General features: G+C 44.5%; 2 protein-coding genes across 4 annotated transcripts; both read left to right on the top strand.

The window, feature by feature from the left end:
* The first annotated feature begins 271 nt into the window (after positions 1–271).
* On the top strand, positions 272–8,881 carry JAGN1 (jagunal vesicle mediated transporter 1). Its single transcript, XM_077116602.1, has 2 exons — positions 272–508; positions 7,915–8,881. Exons 1-2 carry the CDS (start codon positions 420–422, stop codon positions 8,375–8,377), a joined length of 552 nt encoding a protein of 183 aa, XP_076972717.1. The 5' UTR covers positions 272–419; the 3' UTR covers positions 8,378–8,881.
* Positions 8,882–15,551: 6,670 nt separating this feature from the next.
* IL17RE (interleukin 17 receptor E) lies at positions 15,552–26,568 on the top strand. Of its 3 annotated transcripts, XM_077116596.1 has the most exons (16): positions 15,552–15,804; positions 16,128–16,143; positions 16,737–16,895; positions 17,485–17,582; positions 17,835–17,991; positions 18,099–18,238; positions 19,019–19,087; positions 20,029–20,095; positions 21,275–21,450; positions 21,534–21,581; positions 21,686–21,731; positions 21,903–22,051; positions 23,922–23,990; positions 24,525–24,576; positions 24,656–24,754; positions 25,220–26,568. In XM_077116596.1, the coding sequence occupies exons 1-16, from the start codon at positions 15,673–15,675 to the stop codon at positions 25,768–25,770; spliced, it is 2,028 nt and encodes a 675-aa protein (XP_076972711.1). In that variant the 5' UTR covers positions 15,552–15,672; the 3' UTR covers positions 25,771–26,568. The 3 variants fall into 3 exon arrangements, with proteins under 3 accessions (XP_076972711.1, XP_076972714.1, XP_076972713.1); XM_077116598.1 differs by lacking the exon at positions 16,128–16,143 and having other exon boundaries at positions 15,657–15,804; XM_077116599.1 differs by lacking the exons at positions 16,128–16,143; positions 18,099–18,238.
* Positions 26,569–26,679: the final 111 nt, after the last annotated feature.

Here is a 26,679-nt window from a genome sequence, read left to right as displayed (position 1 = left end):
ACAATGATTAAGGAGTCACTGGGAGACACTTTGAAACTGTGAATGAACGTGTGCTCTGGGAAAGTCACAGAATCCTTCCAAGCATGTTTCCCTATCTGTGAAATAAAGCCAGCGACGTCTTAAACTCACGATACAGCCTAAGAAAGTAAACGCTCAAAAAAACATCCAAGCTGGAATTTCCCTTCCCACTCTGGGAGGGGTTCAGCTAAACGGTGGGGCGGACCCGGCCGAGAGCGCGGAAGCGCGTGCGCGGGAGAGGACCACAGAGTCGGTCCTCCGGAGACAGAGAGGCCGGAAGTTCTGCTCGCAGAATCGCCCAGCCGCTGAAGGCGGCTGGGCTGTGGTGGCGCGTACCCGATCTCCGGGAGTCTTAGTCGGGTTCGGCGGCGCGAGAGGCTGTGGAGTTCTGGGCGGGGACGATGGCGTCTCGGGCAGGCCCGCGAGCGGCTGGCACAGATGGCAGCGACTTTCAGCACCGGGAGCGCGTCGCCATGCACTACCAGATGAGGTATGAAGTGAGGAGAGGACCATTCTCCTGCAGGGCCTGGGAAGCGACGCCGGCCGGCCCTCAGAGTCTTACTTCCCTGCCAGCCTGCTCACATCTGCCACCTCCCCTCTTCCCGTGATGGCCCTGAGTCTGTCACCAGCTTTAGGAAGGCCGGTCGCCCCGCGAGCTCCACCCCTTGACCTGCCGCTCTCTACCTCGAGGGAACCAGTCACATTCATCTTGGTCCCGCTGTGTGACCTTGGGAAATTGTCTAATTTCTCATTGAGCCTCAGAGTCTTCATTTGCAAAGGGGAAAAATAATCGTGTTTTAGGTTTTGGTGAAGAATTAGTGAGATAATTCGTGTAGAGGACCAAGCATAAGGCCGAACACATAGTACAAATCTGCCCAATGCACGGTTGGTGTGTGTGCATGGGGGGATGCAGCCTTTCCGCTCTAAAACGAATTTTATAAATACCCTACGTAAGGGCTATTTCTACATTCATTCATCCGCTCAACAAATACTGAGCTTCTATTCTCCACCCTTGTGCAAGGCACTGAGGATATAATAGCAAAAACAGACCTAGTCTCTGTTTGCATGTTTAATTGCATGTTTCAGTTAAAAAGCTTATTAAGAAAACAACCGGAGCTTTAAGTCTAGAGGTGACTGAATGATTTTTTTCTTTCACTTTTCTGCATTTTTTATAATGAATATTTATTTATTTATGTATTTATTTTTATTTTATTTTTTTAAATACCAAAAAACACCAAACAAACACAAACATTCCTATTTTGATCATTCCGTTCTACATACATAATCAGTAGTGCAATGAATATTTAAAAATAAAATTTCAAAAAAGAATTTTCCCTCTTTAAACCCATCGAATTCACCAAGTTGGTCTTCACGTCTCTCTCCAGAGTTTTGAAGATTTACACCCTTTTTGGACCCTTACTTCAGTTTTCTTCTTAGGCCCTAACAGCTTCCTCACAGCCCAATCAAGTGTTCACATGCCTGCCCAGAGGAGAAATGCATCCCTGGGAGTGTGAGAAAGGTGCATTCGGAACCTAAGAGAATTACACGGATAATAACTATGTGCTCCCTTTAAATGAGAAAATATCCTTACCCTGCAGCCTGAGCTGGTTCCCTAGCTACCAATACCTTCTTCCTCTGGGCTATATCTCTATGATATGGTCAAAATGATCTTTCCAAACACAATTCTGAGTATTATTCTACCTTTAGCCTAACTCTTCCATAACCTTTACAACGTCATATCCCATTACTCCCCTCACCCATCCACTGTATTCTTGCTGCGAGTCACTTAAGTTCCTGGAGCACAGATGCTTGTGCCATTTTGCCTCTATGCTGTTACCTCTGTGCGGAAGGCATATCTCCACCCATCTCCACCCATCCCCAATGAACTCAGCTCTAAAATCACCCTCGTCTAGATGGTCTTTTCTGACCCTGAAGCCCAGGCAGAATTCATTACTTCTTACTCTGCAATTCCATGTATCTTGGAACATAAATTTACCAGAGTTTTTCTACTATTTCTTTTTCTTTTGTTCTTTGACCCAGCTTCTAGGCAGGGACCATATCTTTTTCACATTATTACTTTTACTTTTTATTGGAGAAGTTGAGGGTTTATAGAAAAATTATAGGTAAAATACAAGGTTCCCGTAAGCAGTACCATGCTATTAACACCTTGCACTGGTGTGGTACATTTGTTAAAATTGAAATCACATTTTTATAATAGTACTATTCACTGTAAACCATGGTTTAACTAATGGTTTACTGTTTGTGTTGTGCAGTTGCTTGGATTTTTTACAAAAATGTTTTGTTGTAGTAACTGTATGTAAAACATTTCCCCTTTTAACCACATTCGTGTTTATAATTCAGTGCTGTTACTTACATTCAAAGTATTGTGCTACCATCACTACTATCACCAAAACTTTTCCGTCATCCAAAATAGAAACTCTACATTTTAAGCCTTAATCCCTATTCCTTACCTCTGCCCCATTTCCTAGTAATTTATATTTTAGACTCTGACTCTTGAGTTTGCTTATTCTAATTATTTCTTATCAGTGAGATCATACAATATTATCTCCTTTTGATTTATTTCATTGAACATGATAATCTTTTTTTATTAATTAAAAAATTTTTTAAATGCCAAAAAAACCCCCACCAAACAAACACAAACATTCTAACTTTTGATCACTCCGTTTTACATATATAATCAGTAATTCACAATATCATTACATAGTTGCATATTCATCATCATGATCATTTCTTGGAACATTTGCATCTATTCAGAAAAAGAAATAAAAAGAAAACTGAAAAAAATTCATACATACCATACCCTTTACCCCTCCCCCTCACCAATCACCAGCATTTCAATCTAAATTTATTCTAACATTTTGAACATGATAATCTTCAGGGTTCATCCATGTTGTTGCATATATCAGAACTTCATTTATTTTTACGGCTGAATAGTATTCCATTGTGTGTATATATTATGTTTTGTTTATGCATTCATCTATTGATGGGCACTTGGGTGGCTTTCATCTTTCGACTTCCATCTTCTTGAATCAATGTAGGTAGTTTTTGTGTTTCTAGGAATTTGCCCATTTCATGTAGGTTATCTAATCTGTGGCATACAGTTGTTCATAGTGCCCTCTTATTGTCCTTTTTATTTTAGTGGTGTTGGTAGTAATGACCCCCTTTTCCTTTCTCATTTAGTCATTTATGTCCCTCTCATTTTTTCTTTGTCACTCTTGCTAAAGGTTTGTCAATTTTTTTTTAGGGTTGTCAATTTTATTGATCTTTTCAAACAACCAACTTTTGAGTTTTGTTGGTTCTCTATTGTTTTTTGTTTGTTTGCTTGTTTTCTACTTCATTTATCTCTTCTCTAATTTTTGTTATTTCCTTCCTTCCGCTTGCTTTGGGTTTAGTTTGCTCTTCTTTTTCTGTTTCTTCCAGTTTTGAGGTTAGGTCTGATTTGAAATCTTTGTCCTTTTTTTAATGTAAGCATTTAAAGCTATAAATTTCCATCTCAGCACTGCCTTTGCTACATCCAAAAAGTTTTGGTATGTTGTATTTTCATTTTCTCTCACTTCAGTATAATTCCTAGTTTCCCTTGTGGTTTCCCTTTTAACTCATTAGTTAAGAGTACATTGTTTAATTTCCACGTGTGAATTTTCCATTTTTTCTGTTAACTGATTTCTAACTTCATCTATTGTCATTAAAGAAGATACATTGTATCATTTCAATGTTTTTAAATTTATTGAGACTTGTTTTGTGACCTAAGAAATTATCTGTCCTGGAGAATGATCTATGCACACTTGAGAAGAATATGTATTTTGTGGTTGTTGAGTGAAACAGTCTATATATGTCTATTAGGTCTAGTTAATTAAGTATTGTTCAGGTTTTCTATTTCCTTATTGATCTTCTGTCTAGATGTTCTATCCATTATTGAAAGTGCTGTATTAAAGTCTCTTACTATTTTTTTAAGGTAAATTGCTATTTTTTTCTTTTTTAAATATTTTTATTGAGAAATATCCATACAGTCCAACCACATTATACAATCAGTGGCTCACAATTTCATCACATGGTTGTGTATTCTTCACCATGATCATTTTTAGAATATTTGCATCACTCCAAAAAAAGAAATAAAAAGAAAAAAGAACTCATACATCCATAACCCTTACCCCTCCCTCTCGTTGACCCACAGTATTTTAATCTACCCAATTTTTTACCCTTTATCTCCCCCTAGTATTTATTTATTATCCTTTTTTTTTTACTCTTCTGTTCATGCCCTGGGTAAAAGGAACATCAGACAAAGGTTTTCACAATCATACAGTCACAGTGCAAAAGCTGTACAGTTATATAGTCTTCAAGAATCAAGGCTACTGGAACACAGTTTAATAGTTTCACTCCAATACACAGTAAACTAAAAAAGGATACCTATATAATGCATAAGAATAGCCTCCAAGATAACCTCTTGAGTCTGTTTGAAATCTCTCAGCCACTGAGACTTTATTTTGTCTCATTTCCCTCTTCCCCTTTTTGGTCAAGAAGGCTTTCTCATTCCCATGTGCCAGGTCCTGGCTCATCTCCGGGAGTCAGATCCCACGTTCCCAGGGAGATTTATACTCCTGGGAGTCATGTCCCACATAGGGGAGAGGACAGTGAGTTCACCTGCCAAGTTGGCTTAAAGAGAGAGGCCACATCTGAGCAACAAAAGAGATTTTCTGGGGGTGTAAAGTCTCTTATATTAATGTTGAACTGTCTATTTCTTCCTTCAAATCTGTCACTGTTCGCTTATATATTTTGAGGTTCTGTGGTTAGGTGAATATATATTTATAATTGTTTTGTCTCCTTGTTGAATTGGCCACTTTATCATATATAACAGCTGTCTTTGTCTCTTATAACAGTTTTTTTTTACTTAAAGTCTACTTTATCTAATGTTAGTATATGGCTACCCCAGCTCTCTTTTAGTTACTACTTGCATGGTATATTTTTATCTATCCCTTCACTTTCAGTCAACTTATGTCTTTGAACTTGTGAGCCTCTTGTAAACAGCATATAGTTGGGTCTTGCTTTTTTTCATCCATTCTGCCAGTCTCTGCCTTTTGACTAGAATATTTAATCCACTTACATTTAAAAGTCACTACTGATAATGCATGACTTTCTTCTGACTTTTGCTACTTAGGCTTTTTAAGCCTTACACCTTTGTTTGTCCCTCAGTTCTTCAAGATTTTTTGTGTTGTGCCATATTGGGTCCTTTCTCATTTTTATCAATATATTTTTTTCATATATTTTCCTTGTGATTACCATGGGGACATCCTAAATATACAACAGTCGTATTTGATTTGAAACCAACTTGACTTCAATAGCATACACATACATTCTTCCTATCTCCTTCATCTCCCCATCTTATTTATGTACTTATTACAGACTATATCTTTGTACATTGTTTGTTTGAAACCACAGGTTTATCATTACTTTTTATGTGTTTGCATTTTGACACTTGTAGGAAGAAGTAGAGTTACATATCAAAAAATGTAATGCAACAGTACTAACAAATCAAAATTACCCAAATGGTTATCTTTACCAACAGTCTATTTCTTAATGCTGCTTTGAACCATTGTTAGTGTTCTTTCCTTTCAGTTTGAAGAACTCCATTTATCACTGCCAGTAGGGTTGGTCTAGTGGTGATGAATTTCCTTAGCTTTCGCTTGTCTGGGAATGTTTAATCTTGCTGTCATTTTTAAAAGAAAAAGCCTCACTGGATATACAGTTCTTGATTGGCAGTTGTTTTCTTTTGGTACTTTTCCAACCCCTTGCTTTTTTGCCTCTAGGATTTCTGATGAGAAATTGGCACTTACTCTAATTGCGACTCCCTTGTACATACATTGCTTTTCTCTTTCAGCTTTCAGAACTTTTTCCTTGTCCTTTCCATCAAACAATTTGATCAGTATGTGATGGGGCATATTTTTCTTAAAGTTCTTAAAATTCTCTGGGATTCTTGGATGTGCATATATTTATGTCTTTTGCTGAGTTTGGGAAGTTTTCTGCTATGATTTCTTTGAATATTCCTTCTACCCCTTTCTCTCTTTCTTTTTCTGGGACTTCCTTAATGTGTGTATTGGTGTGCTTGATGGTATCCCAGAGGTCTTTCAGGCTTTATTTGCTTTATAATTCTTTTTTCTTTCTGCTCATCCTGACTAATTTCAGTTGTCTTGACTTTGTGTTCAGTGATGATTTCTGCTGCCAGCACTAACCTGCTGTTGAAACCCTCTTGGGAATTTTTCATTTCAGTTATTATGGTCTTTAACTCCTGTAGTTCTGTTTGGTTCCTTTTTAAAATTTCTATCTCTTTATTGAGAGTCTCAGATTCTTCATTCATTGTTTCCCTGAAATCTTTTGGTTCTTTCTCCGTATTTTCCTTAATATTCTTCAGCATATTGAGCATCATATCTTGAAAAGCCTTTGGTCTTTTTTGTTGGTGTTTTCTGGATTTTTATTCTCTTCCTTTGGATGTGCCATCGTTTCCTGTTTCTTAATTTGTCTGGTAATCTTTTGTTACATATTTTAATGTTTTAAAGTGTTAACTCTGGTATTTATTCCCTGAAATGTCTGTTTCTTGGATTTGTAACCAGCTGGTAATGGGACAGATTTTCTTGAGTTTCTGGAGCTAACATAATGAAACAAACCTAAGTAAAAAATACCTTTCACCATTTTTGCAAATTGGCTTTGCGTTGGCTAGTGCTTGCCATCAGAGTTCAACCTTCCTATCAGAAAGGTTATCCCAAGGCAAATGCAGAGTGCAGGGTCCTTGACTTTTCTGGCTGGTATCTTGTCCCAGGCTTGTATGTACTGGTGACTTTAGGAGTTTCCCCTATTTACAGGAGTTTGAATGCCCTTTCAACATCCCAGGAAACAGACATTCTTCTTCTCCCAGTGTCATAGTTAAAGCAGGTTAGTCCTTGCCTTAAGCTGTCTGCCTCAGTTGTTTTTTGCACTGCTTTCATAGACTTGGGTTGCTTTTGCCTGGAGGGCAGATAATGGGAGAGGATGCTCGCTGGAGAGGGGTTTCTTAAGTTATTGTTTCCCAGCTCCTTACTGCCCTCAGGGAAGGAATGAGAGGGGCCAGGAAGGGTGCCAGGAGCGTCTTCCTCAGCTCCCCAGAACTTTGCTTTCTTGATTCAGCCCCTGCCCAGCAAAGACAGTACACTTTCTCAGAGCTGTGGTATGTACTGTCTTTAAGTTTCCACCAGCTTTGTCCAGGGCAGGTTGGAACAGTGGTCATCCTCAGAGCTGGGCCCTCAATGATCTAAAGTTGCCATTTAAAAGCAGTGATCAGGGTGTGTGCACAGGTAGTTCAGTGGTTAGAATGCTTCCCTTCCATGAGGGAGAACGGGGTTTGATTCCCAGATCATGCACCTCAGGAAGAAAAAGAAAGCAGTGATTAATGATCAGTGATTGATCCAGGCCCCTATCTTTTACATCCCCCAGATCTTGGGGTAGTGAATTTTTGTCTCTACCTGGCACCAGCAAGATATGCCAAGACCAGACCCCATTATTGCCTACTGCAAGAGTGGGGGCTGAGTGATGGTAGCCTCCACATGGAGAGAGTGATTTATTGATATTTACTGTACTTACCAATCTCTTACTTAGCTCTTCTCTGGATGCTGTACAGTGTTTTACAGGACCCTGGAGTTTGAAAATAGTTGATTCAAACAGTTTCTGCCTGGTTAATAGTTGTTCTGGTGGAAGAACTGATTCCTGGAGCTTCCCTCTCTATCATCGTCCTACAGTTACATCCCTCTTATTTACATTTGTATCTCATTGTCCAGTACAGTTGCCTGGCATATAGTTGGTGGTCAGAAAAATTTGAATGTAAGGTTCTTCTCCCTCTGCTCTGCTCCACAGTGTGACCCTCAAGTATGAAATCAAGAAGCTGATCTACGTGCACCTGGTCTTATGGCTGCTGCTGGTTGCCAAGATGAGCGTGGGACACCTGAGGCTCTTGTCGCATGACCAAGTGGCCATGCCCTATCAGTGGGAGTACCCGTATTTGCTGAGTATTGTGCCCTCTCTCTTGGGCCTTCTTTCCTTCCCCCGCAACAACATAAGCTACCTGGTGCTTTCCATGATCAGCATGGGACTCTTTTCCATTGCTCCCCTCATTTATGGCAGCATGGAGATGTTCCCTGCTGCACAGCAACTCTACCGCCATGGCAAGGCCTACCGCTTCCTCTTTGGTTTTCCTGCCATTTCTGTCATGTACCTGGTGTTGATCCTGGCTGTCCAAGTGCATGCCTGGCAGTTATACTATAGCAAGAAGCTCCTAGACTCTTGGTTTACCAGCACACAAGAGAAGAAGCGCAAATGAGGCCTTCTTGATGGATTGCTTTGTGGTGGTGAAGCTTGGGTCTCCCTTGAGCAGAATGAGAGGGTAGAAGAGCTATTCTAAAATCTCCTCCATTCTCTTCCCTGTGATATTGGCAACTAGTGTAAACTAGGCCCAAGTTCTGAAAAGCTCCTCCTGTTGCCATCAGCTGATATGGCAAAACTATATCTAATTTATTCCTGGATTAGGTTGGCTAGAACTAGGTGATAAAAACCTATGAAACAAACATTTGCCTTCAGCTGGTTGAAGTTGAGGCACTTCTGGATTTTTCCTTAAGACGGAGCTTCTTCCTTGTCTCCTTTTGGTTGCCACCTCCATCCGTTACCACTTAGCCACCAAGACTGAAGAAAATAGGAAATAAATCAAATTCTTCTTCAATCTATCATTTGTGGGACAGGAAACATTTGGGAAACTGCTTCAAACTGTGGTTTCTATTACAAAGCATTTTAATTAAAGAGAACTTAATAAACTTATGACTGCCCTGTCCATTCTGTGCCTTGTATTTGGGATTTGATAAAGTGTGAAATGTGTTGCTTGAGTGACCTTAGATACTAGGAGATGGGCTTAGGCTTCCTGAAGAATTTGAAAGTGGCCACAAAAAAGTGGACTGAGTGTAGAAAACCTCAGTGGTAGCTCCAGCCCTGCAGCTGATTGACAAGAACTGTCTTGGGCCAGACATGAAATATCTCCGTCTATATAATAGTCCATTAACATTTATGCATATGGGTTACCACCTCTTTCAGTTGGATATTTATGTTTATCAATCAAGTATTAACAAAGCCTCTGTTTTGTATATAATACTGTATTGTGGTATCCAAAAGAATTTTAAAGTATTCCTGTTTTTAGGGAGCTTGCAGTCTAGGCAAAACATGATACACATGTGAAACAACTAATGAACATAGTAGCTAATGGTGTAGAGCAGATAAGTAGAAAATATTTAGAAATGGGAAAGAGATCTGTGATTGGGAACTAAAGAGCTTTTCATGCCTAAAAGTCTTGACACGGCAAATATTTATTGTAGGAAAGAAGTCTGTCCCTTTGCTCTTTTTTTTTTTTGTATACTGTAATGCGGGGTCACATTTCATTTTTTCTTGTGAATATCCCATTATCGCAGCACCATTTGTTGAAATTTTGTTTTGCATATTTGTTTTGTTTTTTGGAAGTGCATGAACCAGGAATTGAACCCAGGTCTCCTGCATGGCAGGTGAGAATTCTACTACTGAACTACTCTTGCACCCCCTCCCTTTGCTTTTATCTACCAGACTTTTTTTTTTTAATCTATGGACAATACCCAGATCCATAAATGCAGTTTTGCCCTTTCCAGAGTTTTAGTCATACTTTTGTTTTATCAACATGTACTCAGTCTCTGTTAGGTACTGACTTCTAACTGCAGAACTTTTCCCTGTAGATGTCCTGATAATTATCTCAAATCGAATGTCTCTAAGACTTAACTATTTGCCTCCTGCCTCATTCTCATTATTCCTCCTGTATCCCTATGTGCAAGTGTGTACACTGAAAGCACAGGTCTGGAACGTCATTTTATGATCAAGTCCCTACTAGGTGCCATTATTTTTGGAACAACTGGAATTCCTAAATCTTCTAGAGTTTTTCAAAGCGTACTCCCAATCCTCCATTCCAGCCTTATCTCCCAATGCTACAGTAACACACTATCTTAGTCAACTGAATCTCTTACGGATCCCCATATAGGATCCATGTTTCCAAGTTTCTTTCCTTTTCTATTCTTACACTTCTTTACTAGAGTTTCTTTTGATTCAAGAAGTGAGCATTTTTACTCTCAATTCATGTGGCATTTTTATTTTACCTCTTATCGACAGAATTGGTTTATATGTCTTTTCCTTACCCCTTGCTCATCCCTAAATAGTGTGCTCAGAATTTATTGAATGAAGTAATTTTCCCTAATATAGGCTAATGTCAGAATGTATTTCATGGAGGAAAGAACTAAACTGAAGCAGGGTTAGAATTTAGGGAAGCAGAGAGGAGCAGAGTGAAAACTTGCATGAGGAAGTTACCATATTACCAGGTACAGATTGCTATTTTTCAAAGAATTAGGCTGTAGAATGTTTAATATTTTTAAAGGAATTAAGTTAAAATTTTCTTGGAGTATTAGAATGGTACTTAACAGTCTTAGAGTGCCTCCACAGACCCATTATGAAATTATTGTCAACCCTGCAGAAAAAACTCTGGTTTATTTTAGTTTTTAGTTTGTTATATTGTTGGTATTCTGCTTAGATGAATTTTTACAATCATATTTTCCGGCCTGCTGATTGTAGTGTTTCCTGAAGCAAAGAGCATCCCCTTTTAAATTAATGGGATCTTAATTTAGTGGAGAGAGCACTGTATTCGGATCAGAAGACTGGGATTCAAGTACCAACCTACCTACTTACTAATCACAGGGCTAAGATCGACCCTGCCAATTCCATAGGCTTGTTTTGAAGATCAAACAGGGTGAAAGTGCTAGTGAACTATGTAACACTATCTAAATGTGAAGAATGGTTATTACTCCATGATATTTACAGAGTTAGAGAGTGTAATTGTTGAAGGGGCTCTTAGAGGTCATCCAGCCGATGAGAAAGGCAGTATGGTATAGTGGAATGAGCACAGCTTCTGAAATTAGACTGACCTAAGTTGGAATTCTAGCTAGGCATTTTACTACTTTTTGCCTTGAGCAAGGTGCTTGAACCTCTATTTTTGATTTCCCACTTGGGGATTATACTAGCTACCTCCCAGGATTGTTGTGAGGATTAAGAAATTGTATATGAACAATCTAGTACATAGTACATTCTAAATTTCAGAATCCCTACACTTGATGAACAGTTTCTTCTCAGGTGAGGACTCCCAGCCTCTTATTTTAGGCATAATTTCTTGCCTCAGTCTTCTGGAAGTTGATCCCTGTGCTGGTTTGAAAGGATGTATGGACCCTAGAAAAACCATGTTTTAATCAAAATTCCATTTCATAAAGGCAGAATAATCCCTATTCAATACTGTATGTTTGAAACTGTAATCAGATCATCTCCCTGGAGATGTGATTTAATTAAGAGTGATTGTTAAGCTGAATTAGGTGACGACATGTTTCCACCCATTTGGGTGGATCTTGATAAATTTCTGGAGTCCTATAAAAGAGGAAACATTTTGGAGAATGAAGGAGATTCGGAGAGAGCAGAGTGAACGAGCCAGCGACCTTTGGAGAAGAAGGAAAACGCCTCCCGGGGAGCTTCATGAAACCAGAAGCCAGGAGAGAAAGCTATCAGATGACACCGTGTTCACCATGTGCCCTTCCAGCTGAGAGAGAAGCCCTGACTGTGTTCGCCGTGTGCCTTCTCACTTGAGAGAGAAACTCTGAAGTTCATCGGCCTTCTTGAACCAAGGTATCTTTCCCTGGATGGATGCCTTTGATTGGACATTTCTATAGACTTGTTTTAATTGGGACATTTTCTTGGCCTTAGAACTGTAAACTAGCAACTTATTAAACTCCCCTTTTTAAAAGCCATTCTGTTTCTGGTATGTTGTATTCCGGCAGCTAGCAAACTAGAACAATCCCTTATGGAATAGCAAAAGTGAGGATGGGACACTTGTCCACTCTTGGTTTACATTGGTCTAATTTGGTGGACCTTTCTGTCCAGGGTGCCTTAATAGTTGTCCCAACTTTAGGCTGTTACTGGAAGAGCATGGAGCTGCTACTTCATAATCTGACCAGAATCCATGCAAGGGGAAGGCTATGACAGAAGAGAAACGACTGCCCAAGACAGCCAAACCCCACTCCCCGCCAAGTTTACTGTGTACCTTCGTATGTGCAGGGGCCTGTCTGGCACCTCCTTAGCTCCTGGCTTGATCCCCAACTACAGGTTATTAGAGCATGAAGTCTCATTCAACTCTGTCACAAGCCACAAGTGAGCCTGCTTCTAAGAGGACAGAACATCAGTGTTGAAGGCTTATACACACCTCCCTCTCTTAGCTCCAGTTGCCCACCTTCTATTCCAATTACAGTTACTCCTCCCTTGTTGACATTAGCCCAACAATCCCTGCTTTCCTAGAAGTCTAACCACTGAAAACTAACTCTCAGAAGACCAGCATTCCTTTGTTCTCTCCAATGATTCCAGTTTCTTCACATTGTTAACCCTGTCAACTGCATCATGCTGCTAAATCTAGTATTTTCTCTGGACTACAGGGTCCAGAAACTTCTTACTTCCCATTAATCTCTCCAAGCAATATGCTATGGCAGAAGAGCTAGAAAGGCATGATGGAGAATCCCAACTCTCCACTTCTTAGTTGTGTGTGTTTGGACAAGTTACTTGATCTTCCTGAATGCCTGTTTCCTATTCTGTAAAATGGAATAATAAGAATGACCTCAAGGATCGTGATACTAATTAAAGGAGATAAAGTGGGCAACACATGGCCCAGAGCCTGATAGTAGTTCAGTAAAGTTGATCTCATCCTCTCCCCTTCCCCAGGTTGTGCTTTTAAACTCAAATTCTTTTTTCAAGCAATCCTTTTTATTTTGCGGGTGGGGATGGGGTGGTACATGGGCCAGGAATCAAACCTAGGTCTCCTGCATGGCAGGTGAGCATTCTACCACTGAACCACCTGTGCACCCTAAGCTTAGGTCCTTTTTGGAACAGGATCCACAAGAAATAAGTAAACCAGCAAGACAATAAATAAAATGCAGGCCTCCTTGTCTGTTCTCTCTCCCTCTTTCTTCCTCATCTTTATTCCTTTTCCTTTTCTGTATGCTCCCTCTTCCTTTTCTTTCCTTCCTTCTTTTCTTTCTTTCTCTCTCTCTCCTCTCTCTTTTTTTCTTTCTTCACCTCCATTTCTTTCTTTTTTGCCTATTGTGGTAGTTAGGTTCAGGGTGTCAACTTGGCCAGATGAAGGTGCCTAGTTCTATCGCTATGGACATGAGCCAATGGCATGTGAACCTCATCTGTTGCTGATTACACCTACAGTTGGCTAGGAGGCATGCCTGCTGCAATGAATGACGTTTGACTTAACTGGCTGGTGCTTAAATGAGAGAGCTTAATGTAGCATAGCCCATGCAGCTCAGCATACCTCATCTCAGCACTCGCAGCTCAGCCCAGGCCTTTGGAGGTGCAGAAAGGAATCACCCCATGGAAAGTTGTTGGAACCCAGAGGCCTGGAAAGAAGGCCAGCAGAGATCGTCCTGTGCCTTCCCACATAAGAAAAAACCTCAGTTGAAAGTTAGCTTCCTTTCCTCTGAAGAACTATAAGTTAACTAAATAAATCCCCTTTTATTGAAAGCCAATCCATCTCTGGAAAGATACTAGAATATCTTTCCTACAATCAACTTTAGCCAAGTCAGAGAACAAGTAAACAAATATTTCCACCATTAAAGTCAGATCAGAGGCTAAAGGGGTCAAGAAGGAGAACTGTTCTAGAATGGAGCCAGATTTCTCATTTTATGCCTCCAGCATTGGACATTATCATTATTTATATACGGCTATACCACTATGGGTTAGGGGAAAGTTCAGGAGAAGAACCCCTAACCCATCCTTAGTCTGGCCAGACCACTCTTTCTTCCTTGCATATCTTACTGATTGTTTACAATGATGGGCTCCAGAGCCAAAAGGCAGTTTTGTGTCTAGCTGACCATTTTAGGTTCCCAGGAGCAGAGGTTACATGAAGCAGTGGGATGGGGGTAGGGAGACACCATAAGGATGGTTGAAAAAGGATTGAATTGGGAGAAGCTGGCAGAAATGGAGCTCCCTGGACTAGTGACTTCTTAGATTGTTCTTTGATCTTTGTTTATTTGTTTGTTTGTTTTTCACAATCACGTGGTCACACTGTAAAAGCTAAATAGTTGCAAAAATCATTTTCAAGAATCAAGGCTACTGGAACACAGTTCAACAGTTTAAGGGACTTCCCTCTAGCCACTCCAATGCACCATAAACTAACAAGGGATATCCATATAATATGATCTTGACCAAATCACTTTCTGCTTCCCTATTTCTCTCTTTATGGAAAAAAAGGGTTAATTCTCACCTGTCTCATTAAGTGGTTAGGAGGATCAAATATAAAAGTCCTTTGTGAAACATGAAATAGATAAATTGCTACTTAGATGAAATATGCCATATTTGCATCTGTCCAACTACAGAGCACCCATTTCATGGCATGCACTGCTAGGCATCAAGGAGACATAAAGATTGAGAAAGTGTTCTTACCTGTTAAGGAACTCAAAAGCTAAAGGGTATTTTTAAAATAGCGGGTAGGATTGGGCCTTCAGACAGTGGACCTGAAGATTTAGGAACCAATATTGGCCTAAAGAAGGCTGTGGCCAGGCTACTGAAAGGTGGTCCATATTGAGTTACAAAGGGACAACAACAATTTCAAGGTTGCTTAACCCAGTAGGTGTGCCCCAAGCTTTCTAGCTACCGAGTCACCAAGGTGAAGGCTGAAAAAGCTCAAATGCTCCATAAGCAGGAGGAAGCTGTGGGATGATGGGGAGGGTCCCCACAAAGGTTGGAGGCTTGTCAGTCTTTCTCCAGCACCGGAAACCACAGGAAACCAGGTCAGTGCATGGGGCCCCCTCTTTCTGCACCAGGGTTTGGCTATAAGCTTTGGGGCTTCCTGGGCAGGATTTACTGATTAGCGCATCCTTGCAGCTGGAGGCCTTTCTTTGGCATGGAGCTGGAACTGGCTAGTGGACAGAGACAGAAACCTAGGTATGACGCTCAGAGTCAGCCAGGTAGGGAACCAAGGTATGGGTGCATACACAGTTTATATGTGTCCTATAGTGCTTGTTTTATTTCTCTCTACCTCTAAATGATGCCTCAGTTACCTCTATCCCCAGCACCTAGTGAAGAATCATGCTTAATACCTCTTTTTAATTCCCTTCATGAAAGGATGAAGCATGTTCAGGAGAGATCCAAGTCCAAGGGTGTGTTAGTGAAGAGTAGAAGGGGTTAAGAAATGGATGCCGCCTGCCATACGCCCAACCCGGAGCTGACTCCTTCCCTGTTATTCCTCTGTCATAGCAGGAGCCGCTGGACTTTCAGTCAGGGGTAGTAGAGTTTTGTGGGGGGCAAGAGTCTCTCACTCTCTCTGCTTGGAAGAGAAGGAATGTAGCCTGGCCGGCCGGTTAGGATGAAGGAGGAGCTTTAAAGCAGGGCGGGGTAGGGGCAGGCCAAGGCGAGGGCTCCTGCTGGCACCTGGCACAGCACTCCCTGCTGCTGCACGGCAAGGCCCCGCCACCCACCTTCAGGCTGTGCAGCCATGTTCTGGGCACCCTGATCCCACAGAAGCCCATGGGGAGCCCTAGACTGGCAGCTCTGCTCCTGCCTTCCCTCCTGTTGCTTATCAGTCTCTCTGCCTCTGCCAGGACTGGCTGCTTCTACCTGCCCCGATGGAGCACCCGCTGTCTGCTGGCCTCTCACAGGGTAAGGTGCTGCTGCCAAGTGGGGACACCTACCTGGCACAGGCTGCTAAAGCTCCCCACTCTCCTGTCTGCCCTTTCTTACTTCCCAAGTCTCTTGTGCTGTGGCGGCAGCCTCAGGGAGTCCTCTACACCATCTCAATGGGGTGGTCAAGGTCCTGGGCAGGATAAAACGGTGAAAAAAGAGCCCAAGGGGATGGCTGTTGGCTTACTGAGCTCAGAAGTAGGGAATTTGAGGCAAAGACCCCAGGGAGTGTGCTCCCAATGGATGGAAGGCCTCACTAATAATGCCTCTCTTTTTTTTCCCTGCTGACCCTGTACCTTTAGGATGACAGTTTCACTGGTGAGTCTCATACCTTGCCCCACTCCACCCTACACACCTCCTTTGTTTCAGATCCCTAGAGAGCATTCCATTCTAATTTTTAATGCCAACCTGGGAAGTGGCATAGAATCAAGGAAAAAGTACAGGGTTTGGAATCAGAACAAGCCCAGATTTGTTCAAGACTCCATATATGGCCTCAGGCAGTTAACTGAACCCCTTTGAGCCTCAGTTTTTGAGTATAGTAGCATGATGGAAATGACTGTATGATAAAGACAGTATTGTTTTCTGATTTGTGGGGATGATTCAGTGAGAGATGTGGGTTCATCTCCAGCCACTCCATAAGTGTTGGTTTCTTCCTTGACTGGCCCCTCACCTCTATGTAGGGTGGTAATTTTATGGTGTTTTCTAGTTTACAAAGCATTTTCCCACACATTATCTTATTTGATGTTTACAACAGCCCCACTTTATGAATAAGGAAGCAGAGGCTTAGAGGTGTCACTTGCCCAAGGTCACACTTTCAGGATGTAAGTGGCAGAGCTCAGCCTCAAATCCAACTTCTGAAGCAGAGGGACTCCACTGCATCCTTCATTTGGTTTCCCTTCCATCTTTCCTAGGAAGATCTGCCCATATTCCTTCCTGTACCTGGTTGGTCCTCCTCCTCTCCACAAAGCCTTGGTGTGCTTTGTCCTGGCCCTGGCCCCAGCCATGCTCTTTGTGCCTCCAACTGGTGTCAGATCCCTCAGGCACAAGAACCAGCCATTCTCAGTGGAGATGTGAGTGTTGGGGCACTGCCTAAGCTAGGACAAGTGGGGCTCGTCAGACTAGAGCAAATGTTTGTCTTCCTGTTGTCAACTCAACAGGGACTAGAGCACCTTATTCAGTTTTAAAAAAACATGCAATGACTGATATTTATGATTTCACTTGTTTCATTTTGTGAAGATATTTCTCTTTTAAGATGATACCAATTCTTGGGTTAAAAATTTTGAGTTCTATGAGTTTACTATTATTACCTTTTCTTTATAAAGCAGGAACTTATTCCTTCTTCAAACTCGACATTTTCACTGCCTAGCTCAGTGCTTGCTACATACTATATGCCCACATGCAGGATAAGAACTGACAGTTTCTAATTTTCCACTATCACAGACAATGTTACAATGAATATCTATGCATATATGGATTATTCTCTACTCAAGAAATTTTAAAAATTTGTATATAACTTTTCAGGGCTAAAGAAACTTGATCTTTGACATCATTACCCTCCTTGATAAAAAGTGACTTACGGTCTAACACTGGGCATATCTCCAGCGAGGGGAGGGGCTAACGAGGAGCCAGATAGTAAGTATGTTCTCCTTCCCTGCACAGGCCCTCAGTGGGGATGGTTCCACCTCCTGCTGTGGAAATTCAGAAAGTCTTACAAGCTCATGTTCTGTAGGAGACATAAGATGCCAGCATCTGCTCAGGTATACTCCTTGCTAGTTGCAACCCTACCCTAAAGCCCTTTCCTTTCTGGCCTCCCATTTTGTTCTTCAGTCATGTGAAAGATATGGACAGTATGGTGATAAAGTAGACTATTCTGTTCACTACGCAGTTAGGGAAACTGAGGCCAGAAGAAATTGAGGAACTTGCCTTTTGTGTCCTGGTTTCCAGAGGCAGAAATAGAAGCCAGATTTCCAAATTCCAGGCCTAAGGCCAACCTTGTTGTCCACCTGCAGAGAAAATTACTATGTAGCCTGTGTGAGAAGGACCATCACATCTACATGCCCTACCCAGACATCTCCCGCAAGGGGCTACGGGCTAAAAGGACCCAATCTTTGGAGCTACAGGCAGTGGAAGATCTCCTCCCCAGGCTGGACTTACAGAGGCATGGAGGTAAGCTTGAGGTGTGACAGGAGATGACTCAGCCAGGTAGTGGTTCTGTGCTAAGCTAAGGCCACTAAAGGTATGAAGCAAGGCTACCAGGTCCCCCTTGTCTCTAGGGCCTGAGTTCTCCTTTGATTTGCTGCCCAAAGCTCGGGCCATTCGCGTGATCATTCCTCCGGGCCCCGATGTCAGCGTGCGTCTTTGTCACCAGTGGGCACTGGAGTGCGAAGACTTGAGTAGCCCCTTTGATACCCAGGTATGGAGTGCCATCCCTCACAAAAAGCTAGATCACACAGTGCTGGGGCCAAAGGGGCCAACTCTTTGTGCAGGACTGAGGCACAGAGGAGGACCTCATCATGAATCACTAGCAGAGAAATAAATATGATATTTAGTCCCAATGAGAAGGACCCTTTGTGTGGTTCAGGTTGCATTAAGGAGCCTTTTTAATTCCACCAAGAGGCAGTCTTCCCTTGGAAAATGAGAAAGTTTTCACAGCTATCCTGTTACCCTTCTATCTCTCTCCCTTTGAACCTTTGTTCCTGCCCTCAGGATGTGCCCCATTTCCCCAATACAGGCTTTAAACATCCCACCCCAATCTCCAGTTGCTACAGATGCCCCTGTACCCAATTGGTGCCATTTCAAACACTGATGATGTACCACTGAGACCCTCAGCTCTCTTCATTTTATAAAATGGTGGTAATGCCTTGCAATATCACTGAGATGCTGCCATTTAATAAATTGATTTAATGCTTCTAGCACCTAGCACCCTGCCTGACAACACGGTAGATACTCTGCCGAAATGGATGGTCCTTTCCCTATCTTCTTCCCCCACTTCCATTTATTGAGACATGTACAGCAAATGGTCAGACTTCAGAGCAGAGACCCCTGTAAGGAAAATCCTGGGTGAAGAGAGAATTCTCATGTAAGAGGAAAAGTTGGGTATGCTGCCAAAGGCCCCAGCTTCCTCCTGATGTTTTCCAGGGTGATTATGTACTTTCTTAAGTATCTTTTCTCTCCTTTTCTGCTTCGTTAACAGGAAATAGTGTCTGGGGGCCACACTGTAGACCTGTCTTATGAATTCCTTCTGCCATGTCTGTGCATAGAGGTGAGCAGAGGTATGGGCTGTCCATGGCTTCTCTCCTCAGTGCCCACCTCCACTCCCAATGCACCCAGATACTGCAGGTGGACAAGCATTATCTCCAGTAAGTCAGGTTTTAAAAGGACTGGGGATTACCAAGATGATTGAGAAGACTGGTGCCAACTTGGTGGTTGTGAGCCACACACTGAGTCAGAGATGAAAGGGTCCTGCTGAATACAGGACATCCTTGAGGTGACTCCAACCTCAGCCCCACCCAACACCCAGGCTTTCCCTGGTCCAGATTTGATCTCAGCTTACCTTGGCAGAATAGACAGCTGCTTTTACTGTGAGTTCTAGGGAGTCAAGGTGGGGCATGTGGCCATTGCCCCCACTGTCCATGTGCCCCCCAAAGTCTTTCCCCCACCAACCCTCCATGACACCCCACCTTTTCTCCTTACAAGTTTGAGGTGCCTGACATTAAGACTTCTTTGGACTAGAAAGAATGGGCAGGGGCTTTGTCACCTGGGAAGAGAGGGAAGGGAGGATGTAGGCAGAAACCTGTAGCACTGAGAAACTGCCAGAGAGGACAGAATTGGGGGATTTGGGAGTACAGGGTGGGGAGAAAACATGGGGCACTAGGTACCTTGGGAATGACTAAGCATGGAGGCCAGAGAAGCCTAAAAGGTAAGGAGTATGGACCTCATGATTGCCCTCTTTCTGGGGACAAGTTTTCCTCCCAAGGGAGAAGGGGAGTCAGCCCCTCACTTGCAGATCTCTCTCACCTACTCTGGAGTTTCTTTTCCGAATGTCCAGCACCACCCACCCTTCCCCACATCCTGCATGTCTCCCCATTCTCAGTACCCTGCCAGTGCAGGCAGCTTGAATCAGGGTAAGGTAAAGCCAGAACGAGGTTTAGTTTCTGAGTGATGTGGGAAAAGCCACCCCATTGATCCTCCCTGTCCCCCCAGGCATCCTACCTGCAAGAGGACACTGTAAGACGCAAGAAATGCCCCTTCAAGAGCTGGCCTGAAGCCTGTGAGTGTTGCTCAGATGTACTCTTGTCCATGCACAGCCTCTGTCTCCCCGTCTGTCTCTCTCATACTCTCCCTTGCTTTCACACTCTCTCTTTCTCTCTCTCTCTCCTTCTCTCTCTCTCTCCCTCCCTCCCTCCCTCCCTCCCTCCCTCCCTCTCTCTCTCTCTCTCACACACACACACACACACACACACTTCACACAGTGTTGGAGAAAGCTCCCAGAAAGGTTGCAGACACTTTCCCTGGAGCCAGTGGAGACAAAGGGTAATGGCCTAGCTACCATGTCTGTCAGTTAGCCACCAGTAACTCAGAGAGTACTTACGCTGTTCTAAGTTTTATGAGAGGTTCAGAAATGAGACACAGTGAGCATGTCTTAAGAAGATGGGCCAGAAGGTTTGGGTTCTTATCCCAGCTCTGCCACATCTTCTTCTCTGAGTCCCAGTTTCCTCCTGGAAAATGGGATCAATGATATTTGCCCATCTTACTTTCAAACTGTTTGTGAGGCTTGAATTAAATATTATATGTGAAAGCGGATGGTAACCTCTATAGCTTTGTATGCATGTTTTTGTCCTCAAGTTGGAGAGACAAGGTACAAAATGCAAACATAAAAATGAATAGCACAGAGCTGGCCACGGTGGCTCAGTGGCAGAGTTCTCACCTGCAGTGCCGGAGACCAAGGTTTAGTTCCTGGTGCCTGCCCATGCAAAAAAAAAAAGAATAGCACAAAGCCTATGGTACAGGGCAGGGCTGTCATTAAGCGATAGGGCATGAATTCAGGAAAGGGAGAAGACCACAAGGCTGAGTGAATAGAGAAAATCCCTTAGAGGAGATGGCACCAGTGCTGTAGCTTAAACAATGGGCAGGATTTAGATAGAGAGAAGGAAGGGGGATGGCATTGCTGGTTGCAGGAGGAGCCTAAGTAGAGATATGAATATTTTCAGTTTGGGGAGCAGCGAGGACCTGGTAAGAGTGGAGGCCTAAGAATGAGAAGAGAAAGCTGGGTAGAAAAGTAATAAAGGGGGGCTGCAAAGGGGCGCTCATTTATTGAGTACCCAGACAGACCAGGAACTGTGCTGGGAACATTCACAAACATCTCTCTTGTGGATGGGGTGGCAAGGTAGGGCTAAAGCAGGGTGGAGGCCTCCCTAGGCCTCACCCTCTGATCTTGCCGCCTGCCTAGATGGCTCCGACTTCTGGAAGTCAGTGCACATTACTGACTACAGCCAGCACAATCAGATGGTTATGGCCCTGAAGCTACACTGCCCTCTGAAGCTGGAGGCCTCCCTCTGCCAGAGACAGGGCAGGCGCCCCCTCTGCGAAGACCTCCCTAATGCCACGGCTCGAGAATCAGATGGGGTGAGACAGGTCTCTCTCGGATCTGGGCGGGCAGGGCTGGGCCCAGGGAACTTCTTCTGATTAACTTCCCTCTCTCATCACAGTGGTATGTTTTGGAGAAGGTGGACTTGAATCCCCAGCTCTGCTTCAAGGTACAAACATGGGAGAGGAGGGATGGGCAAAACGTAGTAGGTATGCCTGGTGTTTGCTTCCCCACCACCCAGCCCATGCTGACTTCCCATCATGTATTTTTCAGTTCTCTTTTGGAAACAGCAGCCACACTGAGTGTCCCCACAAGACTGGTAAGCCAATAAGTGACCCTGGATGGGACCCCGGCCCACCATTTCACCCTCACTCATCTTTGACCAAGCCAAACTCTAACCTTGCCCTGACTCCCCATTGACTGCAGCCCAGGTCCTGTCACCTCCCACAGACAGCCTCCCACATGATGCCCTTTCTCACTCGTCTGGCAGTCTCATCCTGGAACGTGAGCATGGATACCCAGGCCCAGCAGCTAATCCTTCACTTCTCCTCGCGGGTGCATGCCACCTTTAGTGCTGCTTGGAGTCATCCGGACTCCAGACAGGACAGCTTCGTGCTCCCTGTGTACAGTGTCAGCCAGGTATGATCTAGCCAGGGCTTGGTCCCCACCAAGCCCTCTTGTTCAGAGCACAACCCCCAACTCTTTGTCAAAGCATCAAGACAGAGCTTGGGCAGGTGGAGGCAAGCAAATATCTAACTTCTCTCATCTTGTTAATTTATTTATTTGATCAGCTGGCTTCTCTGAGAGTTTTGGATCTTCGATGGAGCCATTTTTCAACTTTTCAGTTTCTGAATTTACTGGGGCAAACAGAGGCAAGGGACTGGCTTTCTCACATAGGCTGTTCTCTGGCCTATGCACATTTTATACAGATGCACTCCCTTGAACCCATCTGTCCTCTACCCCTACACTCCTGTTTTCAGAAGGCACCTGTGCAAAAGCCCTATAACTGTCCCAGGAGGCAGAGCTTCTGAGACCTGAAAAGTGCTCTTTGCAGAATATTATAAACTATTGACAGATTTAACTTTGTTATGTGGACTAAGAACAATTTTACTAGCAGACTCTCTTCTGTGTATCTTATATAAAAACCACAATCAGGGCGGGTGATGGTGGCAGCAGTGGCAGAGTTCTCACCTGCCATGCTGGAGACCCGGGTTTGATTCCGGGTGCCTGCCCATGCAAAAAAAAAAAAAACCGCAATCAAAGACACTTGCAAAACCACAGCACCAAGCTGACTAAACATGGCTAGCTCCTTCCAGTTCTACCTGAAATGTTTACATCTAGCTTATTCATTTGTTTGCATTCCTATGAGGGCTTCCAAGCATTCAGGTGGTAGCTAACACTTAAGATTTAAGACAAAGTCCATATGGGATAACCCAAAATTGAGAGAGCTGAATCCATGAACTTAGTTGTTTCCCTGAGCTGAGAAAAACAAAACAAAACAGAACACCTTTTTCCTAGTTCAGCCATGATTTGAAAATCACTGACCTGCTAACAAGCTCACAGATGGAAGGGGAGGAGGGCAGGGTGGGGGTATCCCCAAAGGATGATCAGCTCCCTGACCAGCACCCCAACACAGGGCAGAGCCACATCCTGTCTGTAGACGGCAGTCAATTCTATTAAATTCAGCCTGCATTTATTGAGTGCCTACTCTGTGCTCATCCTACATCAGAATCTGGAAGGTAGAGAAGTATATGACACGGTATCTACCCTTAAGGAGTTCACTTTCTAATAGAATAAATGAATATACCTGTGCACTTGTTTTAAAGGGCTTTCCCTTTAAAACATCATATTTCCATTTGATGCTCTCAATAAAATAAGGATAAGTATCCCCCAATATACAAATGAAAGTGAAGCTTAAGGAGGGTAAGTAACCTATCTCCTTGTAAAGATCACACAGCTGGGAACCACAAAAGAAATAGTTAATCCTGTGGTTCAGTGAGAAGGCTCACCTTCCATGCGGGAGACCTGGGTTTGATTCCCGGATCATGCACCCCTCACCACCACCAAAAAAAAAAAAAAAAAAGAAAGAAAGAAATAGTTAATCCTGAACCTATATCTCCTGACTCTACAACTTGCATTCTTTCAATGGACAGTGTACAATATACCTCTTCAATTGTGCAGAATAGTGAAAGGAGGCAGCATATAATTAGCATCCGTGATTTGGGAGCTGCTGGAGGACAGGAGGATGTCTGCATCAACCTGTTTTCCTCAGGGTTTGGCACAGAGTAATGCCTGTTTGCCTGCCTAATAGGATGTCTGTGCAGCAGGAGTTCAGATCTGGAAAAGACCAGTCAGAGCTGGAGGGGTCAGGAAAGGCTTCTTGTCAGAGGTGGCCCTTGGGCTTCAGGTAGGATTTGGAGGGAGAGAGGAGACTGGAGGAACAGCATGGGAAAAGATTCAGCCAGATTTGCCTCTATAGGGACAATCATTCTGTTCTTTATTCCTGCAGACCCAGGGCTCGAGTCCAGTGACACTAGACCTGATCATTCCCTTCCTGAGGCCAGGGGCCTGTGTCCTGGTAAGGACACTTTCTTCATTCTATGCCTAGTCTCCTAACACTTATTCCACAGTGGCACACAGTGTGAATCCCATCGGCAAAGATGTTTGCTTTAGCCGGCACAGTGTCTGAAATTGGAATGAGTTGTGATCATTTAAATATTGGGACATATTTCACAAAACAAACAAACTAGACTTCTGGCTTCCCGAAAAATCAGAAAACCTGGAGCACTGGGCCCACATTCCAGCACGGTAACAATGGGCTGGGGCTCATTGATGTCTGAGGGCTTTGGTTGGTCCAGGTCCTCACGGGTCCTCACAGGGCCATGGCCAGCTCTGTGAATTTACCTTATGAGTTTGAACCCATCACACCTGAGTTTGCATACCCTAAGCTATTTGTTCTGTGCCAGGCCTTGAGCTGGACCAGACACAAATTATGCTGGAAAAATTCCCTACCCAGAGGGGATAGCACTTCTCCACCTCCATGCCTCATTCTGTTCCCCTGGGAGGAGGGGATATCCTGGCTCACAGGGCTGGGGGGGCTCTGTGTCCTCAGGTGTGGCGGTCAGATGTCCAGTTTGCCTGGAAGCACATCTTGTGTCCAGATGGTGAGTGCTTGGGAGGTGAAAGCGGTGGAGGGAGGCTGGGACATAGGAGCCAGGCTTGGCCTCACTCTGTTTGACTCAGTCACTCATAGACACCTGGGGCTTTTGATCCTGGCACTGCTTGTCCTCACCACCCTACTGGGCATTGTTCTGATACTCACCCAGCGGTGCCTACTGTCAGGTAAGCTCATTTGTGGGTAACCTGGGGATTTGGATCTGCCCAGCGCCTAGTCTAGTTGTCCTCCACCCCTCCCTGACCTGGCTCCCTTCCCACGGGCCATGTCTCTGTCACTGCTCCCAGCTGTCTGTTACCCAAAGCAGTGAGCCTCAGGCCACCTAATGCAGAAATGGTTAAGAAGGGAGCAGAGATCCCTCTGTGCAGGTTGTTCATTGTACCAATACTCTGGGCAAGGGGCAGTGGGGCTGAAATTTTCAGCCTACATAGCACAAAGGAAGTGATGCTTTTTATCTAATTAGCCTAAAGGCTCATACCCTATGGGCTAGGGCTGCCCTGGGAACCTACCCCCAGTGCAGAAAAGGCATTGGGTGGGGGACACCCTACGATGTAGCCCCGGGGCCAGGGAGGGTTGGGCTACGCTGTCCCTTGACCCCCCCCAACCTGCTCATCTGTTGCCCCCGCCCCCAGGCACGGATCAAGCACGACCAGTGTTGCTCCTGCACGCAGCGGATTCAGAAGCGCAGCGACGCCTGGTGGGAGCGCTGGCTGAATTGCTGCGTACCGCGCTGGGCGGCGGGCGCGACGTGATCGTAGACCTATGGGAGGGGACGCGCGTGGCGCGCATGGGCCCGTTGCCTTGGCTGTGGGCGGCGCGGGCGCGCGTGGCGCGAGAGCGGGGCACAGTGCTGCTGCTGTGGAGCGGCTCCCGCCAGGCCGGCGGGCCCGACCTCCGCGCCGCCCCACTGTGCGCCTTGCTGCGCACCGCCCCGCGCCCGCTGCTGCTTCTGGCCTACTTCAACCGCCTTTGCACCAAGGGCGACATCCCCCCGCCGCTGCGAGCCTTGCCGCGCTACCGCCTGCTGCGCGACCTGCCGCGCCTGCTGCGGGCACTAGACGCGCGGCCCTCCACTGGAGCCACGAGCTGGGACGGCCTCGGGGCCCGGCCGTGCCTTCGGGGTCGCCTCGCCCTGTGCCGCCAGCTGGAACGGGAGGCCGCCAGACCAGCAGACCAAGGCTGAGTAGAGTTCCACCACAACTTCGGATGTCTGGGGCTTGCAGGGCACAGCGGCTCTGGCTGGAACCGCGGAGTGAGCATTTTACCCTGGAATCCTTGGAGTGCGTCCTGAGGACTACTGCTGAAAACCTTGTTCCCTGTCTCCAACCCGGGAGCAGAGCACTTCCTTCCCTGTCCCAGCCGAGCTCTCACATGGTCCCTATGCTTGTGTCCCGCTTCCTGTTCACACTGGCCCTGACTCTCAGGACTCCTGGGGAGAGATTCACTCTGAGCAAATCTAACCCCAGTCCTTGTGGGGAAAGGGGAGTTTCACTTCCTCTCTCCAAAACTCCAGACAGACAGCAGTTTACATAAGCTTCAGTCCAGGCTGGACTGGTTGGGACAGGGGTGGGAGAGGTAGGAGCTATACAGCTCTGAAGAAAGTGTGAATCAGAGAGTTGGAGAAGACCTCCTTGGAGGCCAGGGATCCTCCTTTCCCAGGCCCTGACCCTGCCCAAGCAGGGAGGAAGGGAGGATCCTGAACTCACGAAAAGAGGCGTTGGCCCTGGTTGTACAGAGACCCAATGTGAGACAGTGAAGACCAAAAGCCAGGATGATGAATAAAAGCAAACACTCTGGAAAAACTTTAGAAACACGACGTACTTCTCTAGTGCGACTTCACCCCTACCGAGTGGGGCCCTGCCTGGGGGTTGTTATGCATCAATTTATGTGCCTAAATCTTCCACATCCACACCCATATCCTCACCTCTCATACTCTCACAAGTAATGCCTTCAAAAATACAAAGGAAGATCTGGAAATCTCCACTGATGCTACAATCATTCTTCCAAGAGAAGAGAGGGGAAAAACTGAGGTTCAGAAAGATAGTGTGTCCATTGTCACATTGCCAGCCCATGGCAAAAGCACAAATGGTAT

Source organism: Tamandua tetradactyla, chromosome 9 (assembly GCF_023851605.1).
Source record: "Tamandua tetradactyla isolate mTamTet1 chromosome 9, mTamTet1.pri, whole genome shotgun sequence".
NCBI lineage: Eukaryota > Metazoa > Chordata > Mammalia > Pilosa > Myrmecophagidae > Tamandua > Tamandua tetradactyla.
The sequence above is the reverse complement of the archived record's forward strand: the minus strand, read 5'-3'. Positions and strand labels throughout refer to the sequence as shown.

Bases quoted from the DNA above. Each gene is read 5' to 3' on its own strand.
- JAGN1 (XM_077116602.1), top strand. From the start codon at position 420: ATGGCGTCTCGGGCAGGCCCGCGAGCGGCTGGCACAGATGGCAGCGAC. The intron at 509-7,914 runs GTATGAAGTGAG...TCTGCTCCACAG, and splicing joins GCCATGCACTACCAGATGAG to TGTGACCCTCAAGTATGAAA.
- IL17RE (XM_077116596.1), top strand. From the start codon at position 15,673: ATGGGGAGCCCTAGACTGGCAGCTCTGCTCCTGCCTTCCCTCCTGTTG. The intron at 19,088-20,028 runs GTGAGCAGAGGT...CTGTCCCCCCAG, and splicing joins TGCCATGTCTGTGCATAGAG to GCATCCTACCTGCAAGAGGA. The intron at 21,582-21,685 runs GTACAAACATGG...TGTATTTTTCAG, and splicing joins ATCCCCAGCTCTGCTTCAAG to TTCTCTTTTGGAAACAGCAG.